Below are 24,075 nucleotides of genomic sequence, written 5' to 3'. Positions count from 1 at the left end.
AAGCCCTCTCTAAACCAGGCCCATTCTAAAATCACCTCAGTGTGAAACTGAATCCAGGTGGGTCTCCATCTGTATCAGAAGGCCTCCAAAGGCATGCTCACAGATGATAAAACATCAGAGCAATTTCCTGGTTAAGAGATGAAAGGCCAAAGACGATGCAACTTACTGGTTTCTAATTTTGAGCCATTCATTTCAGTGCCAAACTCTTATGTTAGAATCCTTTTATTTGTATTCATCAAAATAAATTATCTAGGTGTAGGACTCTATAAAAAAATCTCCTACTTTTATACCTGGGCATTAAAGGGTGTTTCAGTTCCAATTTTACTTTTCCTACTTAGAAGTCCCTCTTCTTGACATTAATAATTAACCAGTAAACCAATTTACCCAAGTTCTTCAATCTCGGTTTATTTAAAAGGAGAGTAACTTCAGGAGCGTTATATCCATGGTTTACTGCTACCTCCAGCATGGGCCTGTGGGGCATACTTTGTTTTTTAATCTTCGTGGGGAAAAGTTGGGGACAGGAACAAACGTAAGTAAAACAACCCATCTTTATTTTTCAATGCATCTTATTAATGTGATGAGTGAAAAAGTAACTTCAACAGACTGTGTTAATTTGTTTTCTTGTTTGTTTGCTTTTTTTGCGGTACGCGGGCCTCTCACTGTTGTGGCCTCTCCCGTTGCGGAGCACAGGCTCCGGACACACAGGCTTAGCAGCCATGGCTCACGGGCCCAGTGGCTCCGCAGCACGTGGGATCTTCCCGGACCGGGGCACGAACCCGTGTTCTCTGCATCGGCAGGCGGACTCTCAACCACTGCGCCACCAGGGAAGCCCCAGACTGTGTTAATTTGTAAATAACTTTCTACTTCTGGGAGCACTAAGTGAATAGTCTCACCTCTGAATAAGAAAGTCATGTAGCATTTTGATTTGATGAGTGGCTAACGACATGACAGTTTTAGGGGATTGTTACTTAGAAAAATTTACATAAGTGATTATTCAAATTCCTCTTCAAAACAGCACAAACTAAACTCAAGATAATAAACTTTCTTGGTGTTTCTGGCTTGTTTCTATCTGGTGCAGAGTTTTCTTTGTGTTTTCCGTGTACTGTACATAGTAAAGCAAGGGTTACTTGGGGTTCAATTCTAAGCCTGTGGTTTGAAAAATCTATGGTTATAATTACTTCCAAATTTATGAGCTAATGCTTTATAAATTTTAGTGTTATTATTGAAATAATGTGTATTTTAAACTAAATCTTTAAAATATTGATATCATATCGAGAAATAACATTTTAGTACTGATAAGTAACTGGAGAATATCTAATCAAACCTACTCATTTCCTGTAAGGATAAATCCAGATAGAGAAAGTAACTTGCCAAAGGTCACACCACTAAGAGAAACAGAAGTAGGACTTGTATTAAGGACTCCTCTTTACCGCTTCAATTTTTTCCCATTTTGTTATAAATGTATACTTTAAATATGTAAAATATATTATAAATATAAATGTATGCTTAGGATGTCATAAATTTATAGCACTCTCCCAACCCTGATCTGATTTTCTCACATGGCCACAATCACCCCATTTCCTGGTTAGTTTTTGTTTATTCCTTCTTGAAAGACAGCCGACTGAAGTCCAGAGAAATTGGATTAAATGACTTCAAATTAGTGGTAGAACTAGGACTAGAACCTGGGTCCCATGATACTTAATTTTTTCTACTACACTGTACTGGCCCTCAATAAACATCTTCTCTCTTTCTCTGAAAAAGTGGGAGTATGCCATTTACAACATGGGAATCAATAAATTTAATTGATTGATTCAACAAAAATTTTTTGAGCACCTACTATGTGATAGGCACTGAGGATATAGTAGATGATACAGAGCTTGCATTCAAGTGGGAGAAGAAAATGATGAACCAATGAGTGAATGAGTAAATAAATAAGGTCAGGTAGTTATTGGTACCATGAAGGAAAAAAATAAAGGAGAGTAAGAAGATAAAGAAATGATGGGGCACTATTTAAAAGTGTAGACAGGGAAGGTTCTCTAAGGAGGTGACACTCAAACAGCGCTTGAAGGAAGTAACAGAGCAAACCATGCAAATATCTGGAGAAAGAACATTCCAGGTAGAGACCATACTAGAATTTGTGCCTCTCTGCAAGCTCAGTGGCCATATTCTCTACAACTATTGAAAGAAAATAAGAAAAGTATGAAATACTTTATAGCTACTAATGTATCAGTAAGGACAAAAGTCTGTATGAATGAGTGGTTCCAGAGCTGTCTTTTAGGGACCTGAAGCATGAATTATTTTATATTTCACCACCACCACCACATAGACAATCAAAAGTAAAACAATACTAAACTGAAAAATATAAAACTTCTAACAATACCAAAATTAAAATAGCTTTTTTTTTCTAAATTTCTCTTGCAAAAATTCTTGATAAATTCAATTTAGCCTAGCAATTGAAAGTGTTAATTCAGGAAACGGGCTGCTCGGGTTCAATTCCTAATTCTGTAATTTAATAGCTATGTGACCTTGGGGAAGTCAATTATCAGTTTCTTCCTCTGTAAAGTCGGAGTAATAGTAAGACTTTTTTCATAGAGGGGTTGTCACAACACAGGGTGTTTATATATATATATATATATATATATATATATATATATATATGTATGTCTTAAAATAGTGCCTAACACTGAGTAAGATTTCAGTAACTGTACCTTATTATCATCAAAGCTGAACATTCCTCATTTTCTGCTGTTCCTGGGTAAGCACGTGGGGAATTGAGAAGATGAAATTATCATAAACCACAAATAAATGTTGATTTAAAAATATCATTTTAAGTTGAGAATATGTGCCTATTTTATTTATTTTTATTTTATTTTTTATTTTATTTTTTGGCTGCATTGGGTCTTCGTTGCTGCGGGTGCACTTTCTCTAGTTGTGGTGAGCAGGGGCTACTCCCCGCTGTAGCGTGTGAGCTTCTTATTGTGGTGGCCTCTCCTGTTGCAGAGCACGGGCTCTAGGCACATGGGCTTCAGCAGTTGCAGCACGCAGGCTCAGCAGTTGTGGCTCGCGGGCTCTAGAGCGCAGGCTCAGTGGCTGTGGCGCATGGGCCTTGTTGCTCTGCGGCATGTGGGATCTTCCCGGACCAGGGCTGGAACCCATGTCCCCTGCATTGGCAGGCGGATTCTTTTTTTTTTTTTTTTTGCGGTATGTGGGCCTCTCACTGTTGTGGCCTCTCCCGTTGCGGAACACAGGCTCCGGACGCGCAGGCTCAGCGGCCATGGCTCACGGGCCCAGCCGCTCTGCGGCATGTGGGATCTTCCCGGACCGGGGCACGAACCCGTGTCCCCTGCATCGGCAGACGGACTCTCAACCACTGCACCACCAGGGAAGCCCTGGCAGGTGGATTCTTAAACACTGCGCCACCAGGGAAGGCCCCAAATGTGCCTATTTTAAATTGAATCTCTCAAGTGAGATTTAAAAAAAAAATCAGAAGTATAACAAAAAATGTCATATAAATATACTGTTCCTTCTCTTTTCCTATTTCAACAGGTATGTCATTTCAGCACCAAAAGTATTCTGTGTTGGAGCATCTGAAAATATTGTAATTCAAGTTTATGGATACACTGAAGAATTTGATGCAACAATCTCTATCAAAAGTTACCCTGACAAAAAATTTACTTATTCTTCAGGCCATGTTATTTTATCCACAGGAAATAAATTCCAAAATTCTGCACTCTTAACAGTATGTATTTATCCTTCAGTTTCTTTATATATATAGAATATTCTCAGTAAAATGTGTACCAAGTTTGAGTATTGATAACACAGAGATTTGATCATTTATACCACTCTACCACTGCGTGATTATTAGATGATGTCAGTCACTAATGAGTCATAAGCACAAGAATATTATACTTACTTTTAGGTTTGTACATATTTAAGTAACATTGTACTAAAAATAGTTTTTATTATATTGCAAATAATAAAAAGACAACACTGAGAGTCCTCCAAAACATTTTATCCTTTAAACGGGATCTGTGTATTACTCAGGTTTGAGAAACGCTGATCTAAATAAATTCTAACCAAATGTAGGAATTCTTTGATTAATGTTCTTGATGGTAAATGCTCTAACCTCTTAACAAATACTTCCACTTTTTAGGTTTATTAAGAAATAAAATTCATTTCCCAAAAGTAGACACTCTTATCTGATGCCATTAGCCACACACATGTGACTGTTACCTTTAAATTTATTTATTTATTTATTTATTTTACCTTTAGATTTAAATCAATCAAATGTAACTAAAATAAAAAATTCAGTTAATCACTCATACTAGCCACCTTTCAAGTGCTTAAATAGCCACAGGTAACTGGTGGCACCATACTGAACAGCTCTCCCTTATCACACAGAGCTCTGTTGAACAGTTCTAACTCAGATGGCTAATTGGAAAAGTAAATTAGGGTGGGGAAATCATAAAATTGATGCATACCTTAAGCATTTAACTTTATCTTAACGTTACAATGTATCTTTATTTGCTAATCGTTAAATGTTGTGCCCAGGTCTTTTCTTGGGTCCACTGGTTGGAGCAGAGATTCTTATTTATAATGTGTCACAGCTTTAACGAATCATTTGTTCTACAGTTTCTATTTCCTTAAAGTAGAGAAAGAACTTAGATACTTGCAAAGCAATCTGAGTGCAGAATCTTTATAGATTTTTACCGTTTTCCAAATTTTTACAGTACTCTCACATATCTAATTTAACATGGTTTGTTTTAGTGATTAACTTTTATCTCATGTTTTCAAAGCCGAAGTTTTCATAAAAACACTTTTCTGGGCTTCCCTGGTGGCGCAGTGGTTGAGAGTCCACCTGCCGATGCAGGGGACACGGGTTCGTGACCCGGTCCGGGAAGATCCCACATGCCGCGGAGCGGCTGGGCCCGTGAGGCATGGCCGCTGAGCCTGCGCGTCCGGAGCCTGTGTTCCGCAACGGGAGAGGCCACAACAGTGAGAGGCCCGCGTACCGCAAAAAAAAAAACAAAAAACATTTTTCTTTCTTCTGTTACTTTCTGTGTATTAAATGTGCATATCATGCAGTGTAAAGTGGATCATTACAATTACATAGACAAATTGGAAAGCACATTGCTCAACCCGTGGAAGCAGAAGGATGTAGATAGGATACAAAGTGTCCTGAACATCAGTCAGGATGTTGAACTGAGGGGATGGAGAACATGGGCTAATCCAACAAGCTGATGAAGTGAAAGTTTAAGAGAGCTCCTATAGTAGTAGTTTTTACTAAATGCATGTAAAATTTGGGAAGCACAGAACCAAAAAGATTTTTTTTTTTTTTGTGGTACGCGGGCCTCTAACTGTTGTGGCCTCTTCCATTGCGGAGCACAGGCTCCAGACGCACAGGCTCAGCGGCCATGGCTCACTGGCCTAGCCACTCCGCAGCGTGTGGGATCTTCCCGTACCCGGGCACGAACCCGTGCCCCCTGCATAGGCAGGCGGACTCTCAACCACTGCGCCACCAGGGAAGCCCCCGAAAAAATTTTAATTGCTTAAAGCTAAATGTTGATTATGACATTTGATATTGAAGGGCTTTGGGCAAAATTTATTTACTACTTTGGCTCCTATACTACTTTTTAAATAACATGTTTTATATCCTTAAAATTATTATACTCTTTTCCATCAACATTGTCTTTTACAGATACAACCCAAACAATTGTCTGGAGGACAAGACCCAGTTTCACATGTGTATTTGGATGTTGTATCAAAGCATTTTTCAAAATCAAAAAAAATGCCAATAACCTATGACAATGGATTCCTCTTCATTCATACAGACAAACCTGTTTACACTCCACACCAGTCAGGTAGATTATAAAATGCTTCTCTCTCTGGGGGCGGGGGAGTGGGATTGGGATTGACACTATACTGTAGAGGTTTTTGGGGTTTTTTCCCCAAGCTTGAGCAGCTGGGTAAATGATGATGGCATTTATTTAAACTGAACTCTGGATGTGGGGAAGAGTTTTTATTTATTTATTTTTATTTTATATTGGAGTATAGTTGATTTACAATGTTGTGTTAGTTTCAAGTATACAGCAAAATGATTCAGTTATACATATACATATAACTATTCTTTTTCAAATTCTTTTCCCATTGAGGTTATTACAGAATATTGAGCAGAGGGCCCTGTGCTATACAGTAGGTCCTTGTTGGTTATCTATTTTAAATATAGTAGTGTGAACACTCCCAAACTCATTCTATGAGGCCACCATCACCCTGATACCAAAACCAGACAAAGATACCACAAAAAAAGTAAATTACTGGCCAATATCACTGTAGAGCTTTTTAAAACTTGAATTTAAGTGGAGATAGGTTTCCAACTTGCTCAAAAGAGTCTCAATTCCCAGTGATTTTTACACTTATAAATATCATTTTAATTTTAAATTCATACAGAAATTGTTAAACAATTAAACAGAATTAATTTTAAATTTGATTTTAAATATAAATCTTAAATTCATATGGAAATGGCAAAAATTAACAGTTACATTATCTACCTCATCAGTTATTCCCATGTAGAAAAAAAACTATTTAAGAATTGTGAAATGTAGTGTTAGGTCTTATTATTAAACAAGTTTAAGATGTAACTGCAAATATTATTTTGGCAATGAGAAGATAATTTATTATAAAGCAGTGATCATAAAAAAAGGTCTATTACTTTGGAGCTAATCCTCAAATTCAGAAAACAAATCAAACCCTAAGAATCAGATGTTTCAGCAAAATATAAACTAAATCACAGAAATATATGGATATTAATTTTCTAAAGGGATCTGCCTAAAGAAAGTTCCTATTAGAACATTGTTTTGTATTCTTGGTTTATCTGTTAGAGGGGGAAAGGGCAGGATAGCCAGTCAAAACTCTGGGATTGACAATTGACTGGATTTATTCCTAAGAAACCAACAATAAACACAGAAAAGTGTGAATGCTGACCACATATGTTCATGTGTCTGCAAAACCTTCGATTCCTCCATCACTCCCTGTTACCAGAATTAACTTTTGAGCACATCAGAGATGGAATTATGAGAGAACTGTATGTGGAAGGGGGAGGTTATGGAGTTTCAATAATGACATTATTGGTGAAGGAAAGAGGAAGGGAGGCAGGACCAGCCAGCTTTGTTGAAAACATTTCAGGTAGTAGATACCTGCTGCATATTGGTTGATGTTGATAGTATGGGGTGGAACAGGCCTGCACCACTACCTTTTTAGCAGGAGCTCCTGTTATGACCAGCTCAGAAAGGAAAGGCCTAGAGAGGGTGGGGTATTGCTTTCGGCTTGGACAGAATATCATAGCCAGAATAGTACTCTCTTGACTCCAAGATGACTTGGTGTACATGGAGATAGTCTCTGCCCATAAAGCTTGGGCCCTTTTTAAACATCATACCCAGAAACAAATATATCCATACCCTTGTGTTCCTCCTATGTTAGAGGAAGCTTCATTAATTGGGTCCTGTTGACACTACCTACTATTTAGCATCCTCATCTTTGTCCAACAAGTAGTCTGATACCCAGAGCCTGGGACCTCTCTTAGCTATCAAGGCTTTCCTTAAGAATAGCCTTGGGACTTCCCTGGTGGTACAGTGGTTAAGAATCCACCTTGCAATGCAGGGAATGTGGGTTTGATCCCTGGTCGGGGAGCTAAGATCCCACATGCCTCGTGGCCAAAAGACCAAAACATAAAACAGAAGCGGTATTATAACAGATTCAATGAAGACTTTAAAAATGGTCCACATCAAAAAAGTCTTAAAAAAAAATTAAGAACAGCCTCATATGTTATTTCTTTGTCAGAACTTTAGTGTAAGAAGATGTGGTATCCTCATCTATTCTAATCATAGAGGAGAACTAGAGAACTTTCTTCTAAATTTCATTTTTTAATATATTTATTTATTTATTTTTGGGTGTGTTGGGTCTTCATTGCTGTGTGCAGGCTTTCTCTAGTTGTGGCAAGTGGGGGCTACTCTTCGTTGAGGTGCACGGTGGCTTCTCATTGCAGAGCATGGGCTCTAGGCACGTAGTTGTGGCACACGGGCTCAGTAGTTGTGGCTTGCAGGCTTAGTTGCTCTGCATCATGTGGGATCTTCCTGGACCAGGGCTCGAACCAGTGTCTCCTGCATTGGCAGGCGGATTCTTAACCACTGCGCCACCAGGGAAGCCACTCCTCTAAATATTGACTCATTGGGACTTCCCTGGTGGTCCAGTGGGTAAGACTCTGCGCTCCCAGTGCAGGGGGCCGGGGTTCGATCCCTGGTCAGGGAACAAGATCCTGCATGCATGCCGCAACTAAGAGTTAGCATGCTGCAACTAAAAGATCCCGCATGCCACAACAAAGATCCTGGGTGCCACGACTAAGACCCAGCGCAGCCAAAATAAATAAATAAAATTTAAAAAGTAAATAAATCTTTTAAAATAAATAAATAAATATTGACTCATTACTGAGAAGTAGTGAAGTATAGTGGTTAAAAGCAAACTCTGGAGCCAAATTGTTGGGTTCAAATCCCAGCTTGGGCTCTTATTAGCTCTGTGACCCTGTGTGAGTTAATATTTCTGAGCCCCATTTTCCTCATCTGTATAATGGAGATAATAATAGAACTTACCTCATAGAGTTGTTGTGAGAGTTAAGTGAATTCATATGTGTCAATACTTCAAACACTGCCTACCACAGAGTAAGCACTAGGAAAGTATTTCCCATTATCATTTAATCTGTGGAATAGCGTAAAGCCTTATTTACACAGAAGAAAAAGAATGACTGAGAAGTAATTCTTTTAAAAATTGATTACATCTTGCTGTTTATAGCTCTAATGTCCCAATGCACACATTTAATCTGAAGATCGTTGAGGGATTTTTCTTATAAGCATCTTTAGGATAGAGGCTTAAATCTTCAAGCCTTTATAGGACAAAGGCCTTCAGAGTATTGACCAAAATCCTTCAATTTCACACAGCCTGTGTCCTGCCTTCCCCTCCAACCTTATCACCCACCATGTTCCCCTTCATCGGTGGACACCAGCCAAGCTGACCTCTTTTCAGCTGCTTTCTCACACCATTTTCCTATCCACAGTAAAGCTTGTGTACCTCTTCCTGGTATATTCATGCCCCTTCCTTGCCTTCTTAACTCCTACTCAACCCTTACGTGCCATCCCATAAAGGGCAGCTTTCTCTGCTTCAAAGCTCCCTCTTCCACACTCAGAAAGCCAGGGAGTGTCTTTTATAGCACTTCCTACCCCTGGAATTTTACATTTACTTTGTGTCATCTTGTGTTTGCCTCTCTCCTCCACTCCATTAGAGGAATTCCATGTCTGATTTGTCACCACCATATCTCTGTGCCTAGCATAGTATCTGCACATAGAAGGCATTCAATATACATTTTTAAATTAATAAGCTATATCTTTGGTACAAAAAAATTATTAATCTTACCTTTGATACACCATTGCTATGAAGACAAGATTAATTTTCTAACCTAACACAAAATGGGTTAGAAAGTGAACAAGTAGTAGCCATAGAAGTAGTATAAAATAAAAATAATAAACATTTATTGATTAGTTATTATGTGCCGGGTTATGCAAAAGCTTTGTCTCATTTAGGCTCACATACTATGAAGCAGATACTAGCAGTCCTGTTTTACAGATGCAGGAACTAAGGTGTAGAGGGATTAGGTATCCTGCTCTGGGTCACATTAGAAAGTGGCAGAGGCAGGAGTGAAACCCAAGTTTTGAACTCGAGGGCCTGAGCTCTTAACTTTTGTGGGATACTGCCTCTGGCAGCATCCCAGTGATGCTCAGGCCTGGACCAGGTATGTTCATAAAGCAGGAGGGAAGACTCGAGGAGAGAGACAGGGGTGAGGGGACAGCAGAGTGGAGGGATTTACTGAGCATTTTGCTTTGATCTTATGGTATAGTGAAACAAATTTTAGAGCGCTTAACACGTGGCTTCTTGTGTAGAGCTTTGCATAATACCGACCCTTTAAAAGGTTTATGGCATCAGCTCAATTTTATTTTGTGGTTAAAGTTTTGGCCATGAAATGATTTGAGCATCAGTAAAACCCTAGAGAAATTATAATATGTCATTGGAAGGAACTAGATCAGCAAGTCTCAAGCACCTATGAGTTAAAAGCTAAGCAGATGCTTTTTTTTAAAAGGTGGGGATCTATTAACTGACAGAAAGAAGTGGAAGAGAACTAATTGTTATTGAGCCCCTGCCATTATTCTTTTAACAATGAGAGAACAATTGTAGGATCTGCCTCAATAAATATAACAAAACCGTAGAATTCAGTGCTATCTTTAGTAACAATAAGAGACAATTTGGGGCCTTGTTGTAAGAGTGTATAATGTCTGAACCAAAGTACCTAATTTTCCATTAAAATCTTCAACTTTAATATGAGACAATTTATTATACTCCCATATAACCATATGGTAGACATCACTATTTTGCTACTATGAAATTCTTTTTTTTTTTTTTTTTGGTCCATGCCGTGTAGCATGCGGGATGTGGGATCTTAGTTCCCTGACCAGGGATCAAACCCGTGTCCCCTGCATTGGGAGCGCGGAGTCTTATCCGCTGGACCACCAGGGAAGTCCCTACTATGAAATTCTTTATAAACAGTGGCCTAATTACAGATATAACTAATTTTGTACTATATATTTATTCCCAAAAAGATGTATGTAAATATATTTTAATAAAGTGAACTGTACTTTAAATTCACTAGAAAGTAGCTCTTTAAAGGAATCCAAAAGGATTCTCTTTAAAAGAAAAAAATCATTGGTATGTATATGTCTACAAACTAACTTTTCCTTTCTTTTAAATATGGATTTTCATGTATGACTGTGTATTGAATTTTTAAAATGAAGCTCATCTCTTTTAAGGGTGACTATTGTAAAAAATCAAAATACTGTGCTTAGCAAAGTTTTTGATGATATCAATTATTCTTACAGTAAAGGTTAGAGTTTATTCACTGAACGATGACTTGAAGCCAGCCAAAAGAGAAACTGTCTTAACTTTCATAGTAAGTATGTTATTTATTTGGATGAGATACTCTGTTCCATAATCCTGCCCTCACACCATACTAACTCATTCAGTGTTCAGGAAATGGTTGTTGAACACCTTCTGTGAGTATAAAATTGTAGGTTTATACCTCTACAATATGTAAAAACCTCATGAAAATGAAATCTCAACAAGTTATGTTTTGAACTAAATCATTTAAATATATCCTTCATGATTTATTTCTTGAAGAACACTGATCAATCACTAAGAATTAGTTGAATGCCTATTATGTCTGAGATTTTTTATTTGTACAATACACTTGAGCACTTTAGGCTTTAGTAACTAACATACTAACACATGAAAAATAGTGCTAACCCATGAGATAAAGATCAGCTGTTATCAGCTTTTCATCAGCCATGACATATGTAACAGATGATATGCACATGTGAAATAAACTCCCATGGTCTTCCCAGTTCATGTCACAACCCTACAAATTTTTGTGGGGAGATAACTGCTCACCTATTAACAGTAGGTGTACTAGTAATTGGTCCTTCACTATAGGTTGCAGTACCTTTCCTCCTACTCAAATAACCAAAAACCCGAAAACCTTAACAGAGCACAAATGAAAAAGAGGATTGTATCGGAATAACCTTGAATCCTTCATAACTTACAAAAATCATAAAACTTTCACAAACTTTAACATCTGACTATTTTATAATGAATTACTTGAGAAGCATCCAGAGTGTTCCAAGATTGTGGTGGATAACTATTGACATAGACTGCAAACTTACAAAATGTCTAGCTAATAAATGCATTTTACAGCATATTTGCTTTGGAAAGCTTCAGATGAACACATACAGAATTTAGATTCAGGTATCTGTAAAGCATGTAAGTTCATATTTCATACATTATAACATCAGTTTTTGTCATACTTCTTTTTTTTCTTTAGTTGTACAATAAAGAGTTGAATCTCTTCTAGATAACTGAGACTAGGATACCCAGGACACTGATTTACTCCCCCCCCTCCCCACCCCCGGTGAGGGAGGAGATGGAAGAGGGTCCAAAAAGAGGGAGGGAAGTGGCTTAAATTAACCACATTTGCATTTCACAACATTTAAATGATTTTCCTCCTTCATATTTAATTTGAAGACATGGATATTTGTTAGTAAATATTTCTGTAGATCAAAGACAATATAATCGGGCTTCCCTGGTGGCGCAGTGGTTGAGAGTCCCCCTGCCGATGCAGGGGACACGGGTTCGTGCCCCGGTCCGGGAAGATCCCACATGCCGTGGAGCGGCTGGGCCCGTGAGCCATGGCCGCCGAGCCTGCGTGTCCGGAGCCTGTGCTCCGCAACGGGAGAGGCCACAGCAGTGAGAGGCCCGCATACCGCAAAAAAAAAAGAAAAAGAAAAAGACAATATAATCAGTTAATTTTAAAAATGTGATTTATGTGATTTGAAGTTGTTTGTTTTTATTCAAAGGATCCTGAAGGATCAGAAGTTGACATGGTAGAAGAAAATGATTATACTGGAATTGTCTCTTTTCCTGACTTCAAGATTCCATCTAATCCTAAGTATTTTAAAGTATTTGTTAATAAAGTTTTCTCTAAAAAGCACATCTGGAACTTTTGGTTGTGAGGTAGATAACCAGTCAAATGGAGCCACCTAGTGTTAACAAAGGGTAGGTGTGAAGGAAATGAGGATATACAAACTCTTTTCAAGTCTAATTAGAAGCTAGGCTCAGGTTCTGGCAAAACAAACAAACCACTCCCAATACTTCTTACCAATCCTCTTTACGTATAGAAATTAAAATTTGGAAGAGGCAAAAAACAGTCCCCAGTCCTTTTTTTTTTTCTTCCCATCAAAACCGTCAACCCTCCACCCTTCAAGGAATCTAATAGACTATCAGTCTAAAAGGCTGGTATTATCCCATGCCTAGCTCTGAGAGTTATAAAAATATTGGTCCCCTGTAGTCTTTACTACACAGAATACCAGAAGACAGATTTCAAGAGGGAGGGTGTTATTAATTTCCTCCATTTGGCCACATGCTAAAGGATTAAGAACAGAACCCAGTGTGAAAAAAATTTAGTGAACACATTCCTGGTATACGCAAAGTACAACGAGAATGAGAAATTCAAAACAGAAATAAAGAATCCACAGTCCCTGTCTGCAAGGAACTTAGAGGAGGACAAATAAGATAAGTGCACCTATAAAATGACTACAATATCACTTTAAAGCAAAATCTTTTTATGGTCATTTTTGTCTGCCCTCTAGAATCGAGTTTGCAGTTAATTCACTGTACTGAAGATTTTCTAGAAATTTGGATGAAATTGGGGGATTTAAATAATTTGGATAATTTTTAAATTTTGTACTTCCTTGAAAATATTACACGCTCCATAGCACAGAATTTATCCAGTTATTTTATAATTATTATCATTTCTCCAACTTCATCTTCTGTCATTTGCTCCATGACAGATTATGTCAGCCATGACCAGTATTGTCTTACCCCAGTACATTTGCACATGTTGTCCCTTCTGCTTAGAATGTACTCCACCTTGCTCTTTACAAGGCTGGCTTCCTTTCATTCTTTAGGACACAGGGTAAATGCTCCCTTTTCAAAGAAGTTATCCCTGGATGCATGATCTAATGTAGTCTCTCTCTTCCTTTTACTCTCTTGTTTATTTTCTTCATGGCACTTATCTCAGTTTTGTAAGTAATTATTTATTAATTTACTTGCCTTTTATTCCCCACTAGACTGTAAACTCCTTGAGGACAGGAGTCTTGTCCATATTGGTCACTTTTGAATCACTAGCACCTCAACATAACAGGCACTTGATAAATGTTCTTTGTGTAAATGATGATGATAACCATAATATTAAACTTTATTGATTGCATAACCAGTGTGCAAGATAGATTTTATTTTTCCCATTTCACAAATGAATCTAAGTAATTTGCTCAAGTCCAATCTGCTACTAAACGTAAAAGTGGGGATTTGGACTCCCATGGACTAGTAACTCTGGGAAGACAGGATCTCTTCTATCTTGTTCATTTTTTATCTCCAGTGCTTAATCCAGTTCTCAGTCAATATTTTTGAATGAAGGTTGTGAAACTCAGATCATTTTCCTCTTTAAACAAACCATATTTTGTCCCCAACCAAAATTTCATTTATGTGAAGTGTGAATTTTATCATCTGGATAGGCTTGACCTGTATTATATGTTTCTAGAGACATTGTTATGGATTTTCTACTACAGGGTGGATTTTAGTATTATGTTAGTATAATTAAGCTCCAGGATTAGTAAATTTTCAAGTATCATAAGCTCTTCAAATCAAAGCTATTATATTGAGATAAAAATACCTGAAAAAAATCACAATGTATGAAAACTAATTACTAAATAATTTCTATTATCTTGAAAATGCTCAGTTATTTCTGTTTATTGCTTTAAAATCTGTTGTCAAAAAAAAGTATGTAGGCTATATACATCTTTACTTACCTCTCCCTCTTTTTTTTTTTTTTTTTTTTAACACCTCTCCCTCTTTAAAATGGGAATTGATTAGATTTTCTTTGGGTGAATTAAAAACATTTGATGATTTCTGTAATTATAAATATTTTGCTTCCATAGATATGGTGTATGGACAGTTCGAGCTAAATATAAAGAAGACTTTTCAACAACTGGAACCGCATATTTTGAAATTAAAGAATATGGTAATTTCTTACAATTAAAAGTTCACCTATAAAGAGTTAGTATTTTTGCAATAATTCTTTTCATGAATGAACTTAATGCAAAATCACTCCCAGATGAAGATGAGGCCACTTGCTGGTATGGTTAGAAGTACGGCTCAAGGGGGTGGGCAGAGTTGTCCAAATGCCTAGGCTCTAGTTCTAGCTGCCCTTGGTAACCCTGAACAAGCACACCAGTCTCTCTGGACTTGTCTTCCTCTTTATAGAGCCTCAAGAGACGTAGTCCCCTGAGGAACTTGACTAGTTAAGGTCCTTTCCAGAATTATGATTTTAGGAGAAACTTAAAGAATCAGAGTTGAGGTGAACAGAACCTGATAAGACTAATAGATGATTTACTGAATTCATTACAACCAGCTAGTGACAGAACAAGAACATTTGGATTTCCTTACCCCTAGTCCAGTGCTATTTTCCTTCTAGCTCACAAATTCCTAATACATTGATCCAAAATTTTAAGATATTCTTATTTTGAAATCAATCATATTAATGGATTAATAATTAACATATAAACAGCTTAACCTTTCCATTTCTTGTGGTTGTTTACTAGAGTATTTGTGTGCTCTGATATCAAATTTAACTTTCTTTTTCTTGAAGTCATTTTTTTATTCCCCAGGAGACTCATAATAATGTGGCAAATAACACGAATTTTAACAATTAACAAACGGTGACAAAGCAAATTTATTATAATGAAACTCAACTTTAAAGATTATAGGCTCTAAATAACATATAATCCTGACTGATCCCCCTTCCTCCAAGTGTTTTTGCTGCTTCTTGTAGATATCTAAAAATTCATCCACCTCTTATTATCTGCAGCCACACATTGATTTTACCACCAGGCTCCCTCCTGGTCTACTGCAACCCCCACTAATTGCTGTCTCTGCTTCAAAGATATTCTCTCTTGGTATTAGCCAAAATAACCTTGAAATGCAAACTTTGTCATGTTATTTCTCTATTGAAAAGTCCCCAGTATCTCCTCATTCCCACCTCTTTTTCAGCCTCATTTATACCACTCCAGGAATGGTGACTTTGCATTTGATGTTCCATCTGCCTGCAACACCCTCCCTCTCCCTCTTGCCTAGCCAACTCCTACTCACCTTTCAAGTCTCAGTTGAAAAGCCATTTATTCAGTGAAGTTTTCCCTAAATTCTTTTTCCTGGGAAGGATTCCCTGTACTTATTTATATCAGTTTTCATAACTGTCATCTGTCATTTAGGTGTTTGTGTAATTCTTTGCTTATGCCTGTCTTCCCTGCTTGACTGTGAGCTCATTAAGGGCAGGGTTTGTGTCCTTTTCATTGGTATATCACTGTTGGCAGGAGTATGCAGGCTACATGGCACCTAGGTACTGGATGAAAGGATGAAATATTTTCCTCTACTTCATATCCTGGGGAGAACACATCTGTCTTGATCTTTAATAACATAGGAATGCAGCCCAGAGCAACAAATTGCATTGCTCTTTTTCTTCTGTTTTTCACCATTTAGAAAACACATAAGCCCTATCTGAAGCCAACTATCTCACTTACTCTCCCGTGTCAGTCTTTGTCTACAATATCAAGGTCATACAATCACCCAATTTTCTACTAACTGTTGTGCAGGTTAATAGAATTAGAACCTGTAAGCCTCAGTACACAGTCTGAGTTAGTATAAAGAGAAGACAGTGCCATTTTGACAGATGAAATTGTTTTCTCTTGGGCAATCAAGATACCAAAGAGAGGAAAAAACCCTCCTTCCTTTCTGCCCTAATTTTTAATTTTTTATGAAGGTTCTTTCTTGTAGCTAATTGTAAGCTCTCTCTTCTTGACTAAAGTGAGAGTTTTATGTTGGAATTTGGAGACTGGATGGATTTTTCTACTAGATAAAAAAAGGAAATATTAAATAAGCAAGAAATTTCTTTTTCCATTTTGAATGTAATAAACATTTGTTGAGCACATACTATATTTGCGATTCATGAGAAGGATGGGAGGGGGAGACATACAAAGATAAAGAGAGAATAGTCTTTTTTGTTTCAAGGAGCCAATACTCTAGTGGAGGAAATAATCGATTGCCTATAATAAGTGCTGAAATCAAAGTATAAGTGAAGTGTTTCCAGTACATAGAGGATGGATTGACCTCTGATTGGCAGAATGGGAGGCTCCCCCAAAATAGTGTTGTTGTTGATGATAATGATGACAAAGTGGATGTTGTGCTGATGTAGCAGCTTATCCAGCTAATCCAGAAATACAGTTGGTTGCTATGATTTAAAGACTACTCTAAATTAAATGGTAATGTTGCCTCTTTGTTTTTATTTTCAGTGTTGCCACACTTTTCTATCTCAATAGAAACAGAAAATAATTTCATTGGTTATAAGGACTTTAATAATTTTGAAATTACTATAAAAGCAAGGTAAGAAAGTTTTTTTTTTTTCAGATTATCTAGCTGAACTGAGTTCCAACTCTGGGGACAGTTGCCCAGAGTGAGATGTGTGATCTTTTTCCAGTTTTATTGAGATATAATTGACATATAACATTGTGCAAGTTTAAGGTGTACAATGTGTTGAGTTGATAGATTTATATATCGCTGAGATCTGTGATTTAGTGGCAATGTCTTCCATTACTTAAAAACCGACTGATTGAGAAGACACTATGCCTATAGTTTATTAGCTCATACTGATTTTAGCTGATTCTGATTTTAGCTTTGTTGGTTATTCACCAGAGGGGGGGTGGGAAATCCTAAAGATTTAAGTTCAATGTGTATGTTTAGGAACCAGCATGACTTAGGATATTGGGACTGAGATATGAAACCTTCACTTCTTGTCATTTTTAATGGCTTAATCAGCCAGCTAATGCTGCATAACTGCTCTAAGATCTAATGCCTTAAAACCATAGCCATTTACGAGTCAGCTGGGCAGTTCTGCTGATCTGGGCCAGGCCAACGTCAGTGGGGCTCGCCCATGTGCCTGCAGTCAGTTGGCAGGTCAGCTGGGGGCCAGCTGGTTTAGGGAGGTCTTACTCACATGCCTGGCAGCTGGCTAGCAGTTGACTGAAGCTACAAGGATGATTGGACCATGTGTGTTTCTCATCAACCAACTGGCTAGCCTGTAGCAGCAGCAATGCTCAAAGAGAGAAAATGAGAGCATAAAAGTCCTCTTGAGGTTTGCACTTTGAGACTGGCACACCATCACTTCCAACACATTCTTTTTTTTTTTTTTTTTTTTCTATACGCGGGCCTCTCACTGTTGTGGCCTCTCCCGTTGCAGAGTACAGGCTCTGGACACGCAGGCTCAGCGGCCATGGCTCACGGGCCCAGCCGCTCCGTGGCATGTGGGATCTTCCCGGACCGGGGCACGAACCCGTGTCCCCTGCATCAGCAGGCGGACTCTCAACCACTGCGCCACCAGGGAAGCCCCCAACACATTCTTTTGACCAAAGCAAATTACAAGACCAGCACAAAGGAAATAGACTCCTTTCACACCCAAGGAGCTGCAACGGTGGTGGATACATGGAGAGGTGGAGAATTGGGGTTATTTTTGCAAGCAATCTACCACAAAAGCTTAGGTCATTTAAAAATGACGATATACTGTAGTTATTAATAACATTAACTGATTTATATAACTATATGTGTCAAGCACTTTTGAAAGCACTCTGTACATATTACCTCATTTAAGCTTTACGAAAACTCTATGAGGTAGATACTGTTACTATCCCCACATTACAAATGGAAAAACAGAGGTACATAAATGTTAAGTAATTTGCCCAAGATCATACAACTAGTAAGTCACTTGGCCTGTCTCATTCCAGAATACATGCCCTCAAATGCTACCCTATACTGCCTCTCTTACTAGCATTTATTCCTCAAATAGAGTGTTTGTCCCTTAATCTAAACCAGCATAAAATGCTCACTTGACAGAGAATTGTAGAAATTGACTTCTTTTAATGGAGAGACTTATTTTTTTGTTCAAACTATGAATAAGGAAAGTTAGCTCTTGCTATAGTATTTGCTGTGCAGAAAGTTTTCTTTATTATTACTTTAATTCTAAACTAAAAAAGGAAGTATGCAGTTAGAATTTTAAAAAAGAACATATAACTCTGAGATCGGGCATGCTGCTTTTAAAAACATAAAAGAAGAAAAAGAGCAGCTCTCCACTGGTATCAAAATCATTGAAGAAGTGATGTGTCCTGTAAGAAAGGGCCCCAGACCTGACTCTTTTGATCTCCTCAAGATCAGTTTTTTTCATCTAGCACATAGTAATAAAAATCTGTACTTTGGCTTTATTATTGTAGCTTTATGAGGATGAAATATAACAGTGGATGGAAGGCACTTTAAAGTGTATCAAATGCTTTATGTAATTTTGAATTGTTATATTTTATCCAGATTTTATTATTGTAACCCTGTTAGCAAAACAATTTTATGGTATGATTGTTTGACAGATATTTTTATAATAAAGTCGTCAACGAGGCTGACGTTTATATCTTTTTTGGAATAAGAGAAGACTTAAAAGATAATCAAAAAGAAATGATGCAAAAAGCAATGCAAAGCACAGTGGTAAGAGATTCACTTGTACCTAAAGATCCGTCATGAATGCTAGAGATGGAAAGTGACTTAAAATTAATCTAGTCCAATCTCTCATTTTAAATAGGTGTGGAAATTGAAACTTAAAATCCTCTGTTGGTTTCTCACTATCCTTAGGATAAAGTTCACTTTCCTTGGCATCAGCTCCCCTCACCAGCCCATTTCTCCCTTTCTTCTCCCTTGCACTGGTCACTTCAGTTTCTCAAAATTACCCTAGTCTCTCTTGCCTCCAGGTCTTTGCAGAGTTGCTCCTTCTGCTTGGGAATGCTCTTTCCCTTTGTTCCCTCCTGCCTCTTCTTTGCCCAGGTAATTCCTTCTCATTCTTTGTCTCAATGTGGACACACTTTCTACTCCCTCAGGCCTTGAGTCGCTCTCAGTGGAGCACGTTTCACACTTCATTGCAGTGGTACTCAACCAGGGATGACTTTTACCCCCAAGGGGACATTTGGTAATGTCAAGAGACATTTGTGGTTGTCACAACTGGGGAAGAGGATCATACGGGCACTTAGTGGGTAGAGGCCAGGGATGCTGTGAAACTCCTTCAGGACAGTGCCCCACAACAAAGAATTATCCTGTACAAATGAGGTCAATAGTGCTGAGAAACCCTTCTTATTGTATGGTTTATTTACGTCTCTATCATTCTCTACACAAAACTCTTTGGGGGTCTGAATCATTCCCATTGTATGCCCAGAGCCAGCCTCGTTCCTGGCAAAACGTAGGTGCTCTATAAAAATTTATAAGTGAATGAATGAACTCACTGGGAAGTTATTGGTCCATGGTCAAGGGCTAGTGGTTGCTGGAGCTCAGAGTAGAGCCCTGGTCCCCTTTTCTCTAGTTCAGTGTTCTTTACATTATACTGTGGATGGTAAGGGTTCATGTCATTTTGCTCACTGCTGCATATTCACATAGTTTGTATCATCAGTAATTTAGCCTTTTTTCTTTCAAAATACAGTTTTATTTCTTTAAGATATAAATTAAATGCCTCTTTTTAATGCAAGATTCTATGCTAGACACTGAGATTTAAAGCTACATAAGACAAAATCCCTGGCCTCGTAACACTCAATTTCAGAAGAAAAAAGAACGCAAAATCTATTTTACTGTTGTGGTTAATAATTAAATAATATCATGTGACTTAACCCCATATCCCATTACCCATTGTGTGTTTTTAAATTAGCGTTTCAATATGTAAGCAGCAAAGTACAAAGTAAATATCATAAAACCCCATAAACTCTCAGTTAAGAGCAAAAGTAAGCTGAGAGGTCTAGAAAGATGATGACTCAGTGATTGGAAGAAGTCATCTTTGCCAGCTAGTACAAAAAAGGCCTGTGAAATCAAATGATATTTAAGACGCTTCCGTGTCAAAATTCTAAAGAAATAGATTAGAAAATAACATTCTGGGCTTAACTGTGGACTCATTTACTCACTTTAGTGGTGACAATAAAGCATTCCTCTGACATTTGTCTTCAATTGAGAGGCTAGTAAAGGCACATTTTGTTCATTTTTTCCTTATAAATTCTTCTGTGAAATAACTCTTTCATTTTCCCCCTTTAAACAGTTGATAAATGGAATTGCTCGAGTCACATTTGACTCTGAAACAGCAATTAAAGAATTGTCCTATGGCAGTCTAGAAGATGTAAACAACAAGTACCTTTATATTGGTGTGACAGTCATAGAGTCTACAGGTGAGCTTGGTTTTTTTTTTTAAACTTTCTCTTGGGAAATATTTAGACAGCATTTTCAAGGTATAAATAATTTCTACAGTTCTTTCACAGTTTACTTCCTTTTATAGTTAAGTTTTATTTTTTACATCATTAAAAACTTGGATTAAAGTATAGCTCTGCCACCCCCTAGTCACTTGGTCTCTATTGCCTCACTGGCAAGAATGGGATAACACCTGCCCATCTGGTATTCCAAGTGGGTCTGCAACTTATCTGGCGTGAACATCTGGCACCCCGATTTTCTCACCCAGTAAGAATCAAAATCAAAGAGATTATGTGTGTAAAAACATTTGATAAATCACCATGCAAATGAAAGTATTACTACTATCATTGTTTTCGTCCCCTTAGCTGTACAATGATGGAGTTGAACAAAGTGTATCCTAAAGCCCTTTTCTTCTGTAATAGTCAGTAATTCTATTTAAAATTGGAGGTAATGTTTCTAAAATAGATCCAATAGTAGTATATCCCTCATAGGGTTATGGTGAGGATCAAAGAGTCAGTATATGCAAAGCACTTAAAACAGCACCTCTTCTTCCTCCTCCTCCTCGTCCTCCCCCTTCCCCTCCTCCTCGTCCTCCCTCTTCCTCTCCCCCTCCTCCTCCTCCCCCTCCTCCTCCTCCTCCTTCTTTTCTCTACCTACTTCTTTCTTAGCATTCTTAGCACCTTGTCTAGTACTCTTAATCCTCACTCCAATGGTTTTAATAGTTATTAATTATTACTCCAAGTTGGGTTACTTTGTCTTACTTCTGATATGTCTTGATTACTAATGTAACTTATATTTTCAGGTCTATATTGAATCCCCAACCAACCTCGAACAAATAATTTAACCACACTGAGGCCACTTTTTTTTTTCAATAAAATGACTGTTAGACCAAATTATTCCTAAGTCCCCTTCCACCTCTTTAAATTTTCCTTCTGGGTAGCAGAATGAATAATTGAGGTAATTATCGAGTTATTAAGCACTTTGTATGCATCTGATGCTCAATAGATGTGGGAGAATGATGATGACTTTATACTCCCTGCCCTGGCTGTGTTTTTGACATTGTTTTAATGTTTCTTTGTTACTTTTATTTTTCTCAATTTATTACAAACAAATTCAGCTTAAGCAGTATTTATTAGATATGCAAAGAGTGCTGCTAAATATGCAGGCTTACAAATATTAATGATGCGTAATCCCAGTACTCAAGTGGCTTACAAACAAGCATCTATAAGACAAGTAAACAAAGAACTCTGAACAAGAAGGCATTCCACATGTGCTCTAAGAAAAGTGCTTAATGCTACTGACCTTCAGAAGAAGATGAGCTCCTAGGTGATTGTTGAGCAACCAAGAATGGTGTCCTGAAGATGATTGGTCTTGTTGTGAAAGATAAGTAGGGTTTTGAGGCAGGGATAACAGCCAGGATGAAGTGGGGCACCCTTCACAGAGTGAACATACCAAGAGTGGGAGGTGAAACTTGATCTTTGAGAGTAGCAGATTATTCCTTTCACTGAAGTATAGGATATATATGTAGGGGTATTAGGGATGTAATACTGGAAAGGAGTTTGGGGATACTAGAACTTTGTATATCATTCTTAATAGTTTAGCTTAAGTTTTAGCTAATGGGTAACAAACACTGTTGGGGTCTTGCTAGTAGACCCTCTGGGCTCTCTCTACCTCAAGCTCTCCTTTTATGTCTTCTCCACTTCTCTCCATATCCCTGCTTTCTAAAGGTGAATGCCCTTTAAGGCTTAGTCTCTGGCCTACCCTTTCTTCTCTCCTTAATGCCTTATACATATTTAACTGAAACTCAGGCCACTGGTGAAAAGTGGTGTCCCTTCCTTGAATTCTTCCTCAGTCCAATCCTATTGCTCTACTTCCATAAGGACCACCTCTGCCCACAAGCCTTGTGCGTAAGGCTTTGGAAACTCCTGAGAAGAGTTTAGACTCTTCTCTGCACTGCCCCTCTGAACCAAGACCCATATCCTACTTGCTGTTGGTAAATGAATGAGTGCAGGAATGGAGTGAATGAATGAATGAGTAGGTCTGTGGAGACATATGAACACAAAATAGCTCCCCACACAGATCAGTACACTCCTAATAAAGGTCAACATAATCCTTGTCATTTCTTTAGGTGGATTTTCTGAAGAAGCAGAAATTCCTGGCATCAAATATGTCCTTTCTCCCTACAAACTGAATTTGATTGCTACTCCTCTTTTTGTGAAGCCTGGGATTCCATTTTCTGTCAAGGTAGATGATGGGGGGAAACTGCTAAATGTGATTATCTTTTTCTAAAAATATGGGGGTGGCAAACAAAAGAAGGATGATGGAGAGGCAAATCACAGAGGGAACTCATTCTGTGTGTGAAATCTGCCCCTCTGACTATGTGGTGGGTGGTGGGAAACTGCAGACCAGCTTCAGCCTTGGGGATGATATCAACCCTTAGGGCAGTATCACTATTTAGTAAGATAGCCTGTGTTAAGCATTCCCTAAATGAGCATTGCATTAAATGATATGTAAATAAAACCCCATAAGTCTATAGTTCAAAAAACACTAAAGTTTAAAATTATTTGGCAACGTGCTCTTTAAAAGTCTTAAGACAGAGATAGCATTCCTTGAAAATAAACCCCTTTCTCTCACCATTTTTTACTTCCTGTGTGTCTCTGAGGGCACATTTCTGTGCTTTTCACTCTGCATTCTCTTTGTACATAACTCTTGTCTGATCTCATCTCTCTGTATTGTTCTCCATCCTTTCCATCTTGACACTTTGTCTGTCCCTGACTCTTTTCTGTATGTTTTTTTTTTCTCCTTTACAATATTTTCTCTCCTTCCTCCACTTTTCCTTTTTAAAATGCTGATAGTATGGAGTTAAAACATTCATTTGACCTTTTAATTATATTTTATTGTAGATTAGTATTCTATATCTTATTATATATAAAACATGCTTTATTACATATATGTTTTATTATATTTATAAAATGGAAATTTTTATTCCCTATCCTTTACAAAGCTAGAGTAGAATTTTTTTATTCTTTGAAGATGTGTTGCTTTTAAAAATCAACTTTAGGATAATTA

General features: G+C 37.7%; 1 protein-coding gene across 2 annotated transcripts in view; it reads left to right on the top strand.

The window, feature by feature from the left end:
* Positions 1-24,075, top strand: part of C5 (complement C5) — a 90,173-nt gene that overhangs the window by 11,852 nt on the left and 54,246 nt on the right. The window contains exons 3-12 of one of the 2 annotated variants that reach the window (XM_049711036.1): positions 416-529; positions 3,547-3,739; positions 5,699-5,861; positions 10,974-11,044; positions 12,504-12,595; positions 14,643-14,725; positions 17,049-17,139; positions 19,164-19,278; positions 20,861-20,987; positions 23,135-23,250. In XM_049711036.1, coding sequence (XP_049566993.1) covers positions 465-529; positions 3,547-3,739; positions 5,699-5,861; positions 10,974-11,044; positions 12,504-12,595; positions 14,643-14,725; positions 17,049-17,139; positions 19,164-19,278; positions 20,861-20,987; positions 23,135-23,250 — 1,116 coding nt within the window. In that variant the 5' untranslated portion in view covers positions 416-464. The remainder of the gene's footprint in view (positions 1-415; positions 530-3,546; positions 3,740-5,698; positions 5,862-10,973; positions 11,045-12,503; positions 12,596-14,642; positions 14,726-17,048; positions 17,140-19,163; positions 19,279-20,860; positions 20,988-23,134; positions 23,251-24,075) is intronic. The other variant, XM_049711037.1, reaches the window with a different exon arrangement.

This window comes from Orcinus orca, chromosome 6, assembly GCF_937001465.1.
Source record: "Orcinus orca chromosome 6, mOrcOrc1.1, whole genome shotgun sequence".
Taxonomy (NCBI): domain Eukaryota; kingdom Metazoa; phylum Chordata; class Mammalia; order Artiodactyla; family Delphinidae; genus Orcinus; species Orcinus orca.
This window is presented reverse-complemented; position numbering and strand designations above follow the sequence as displayed.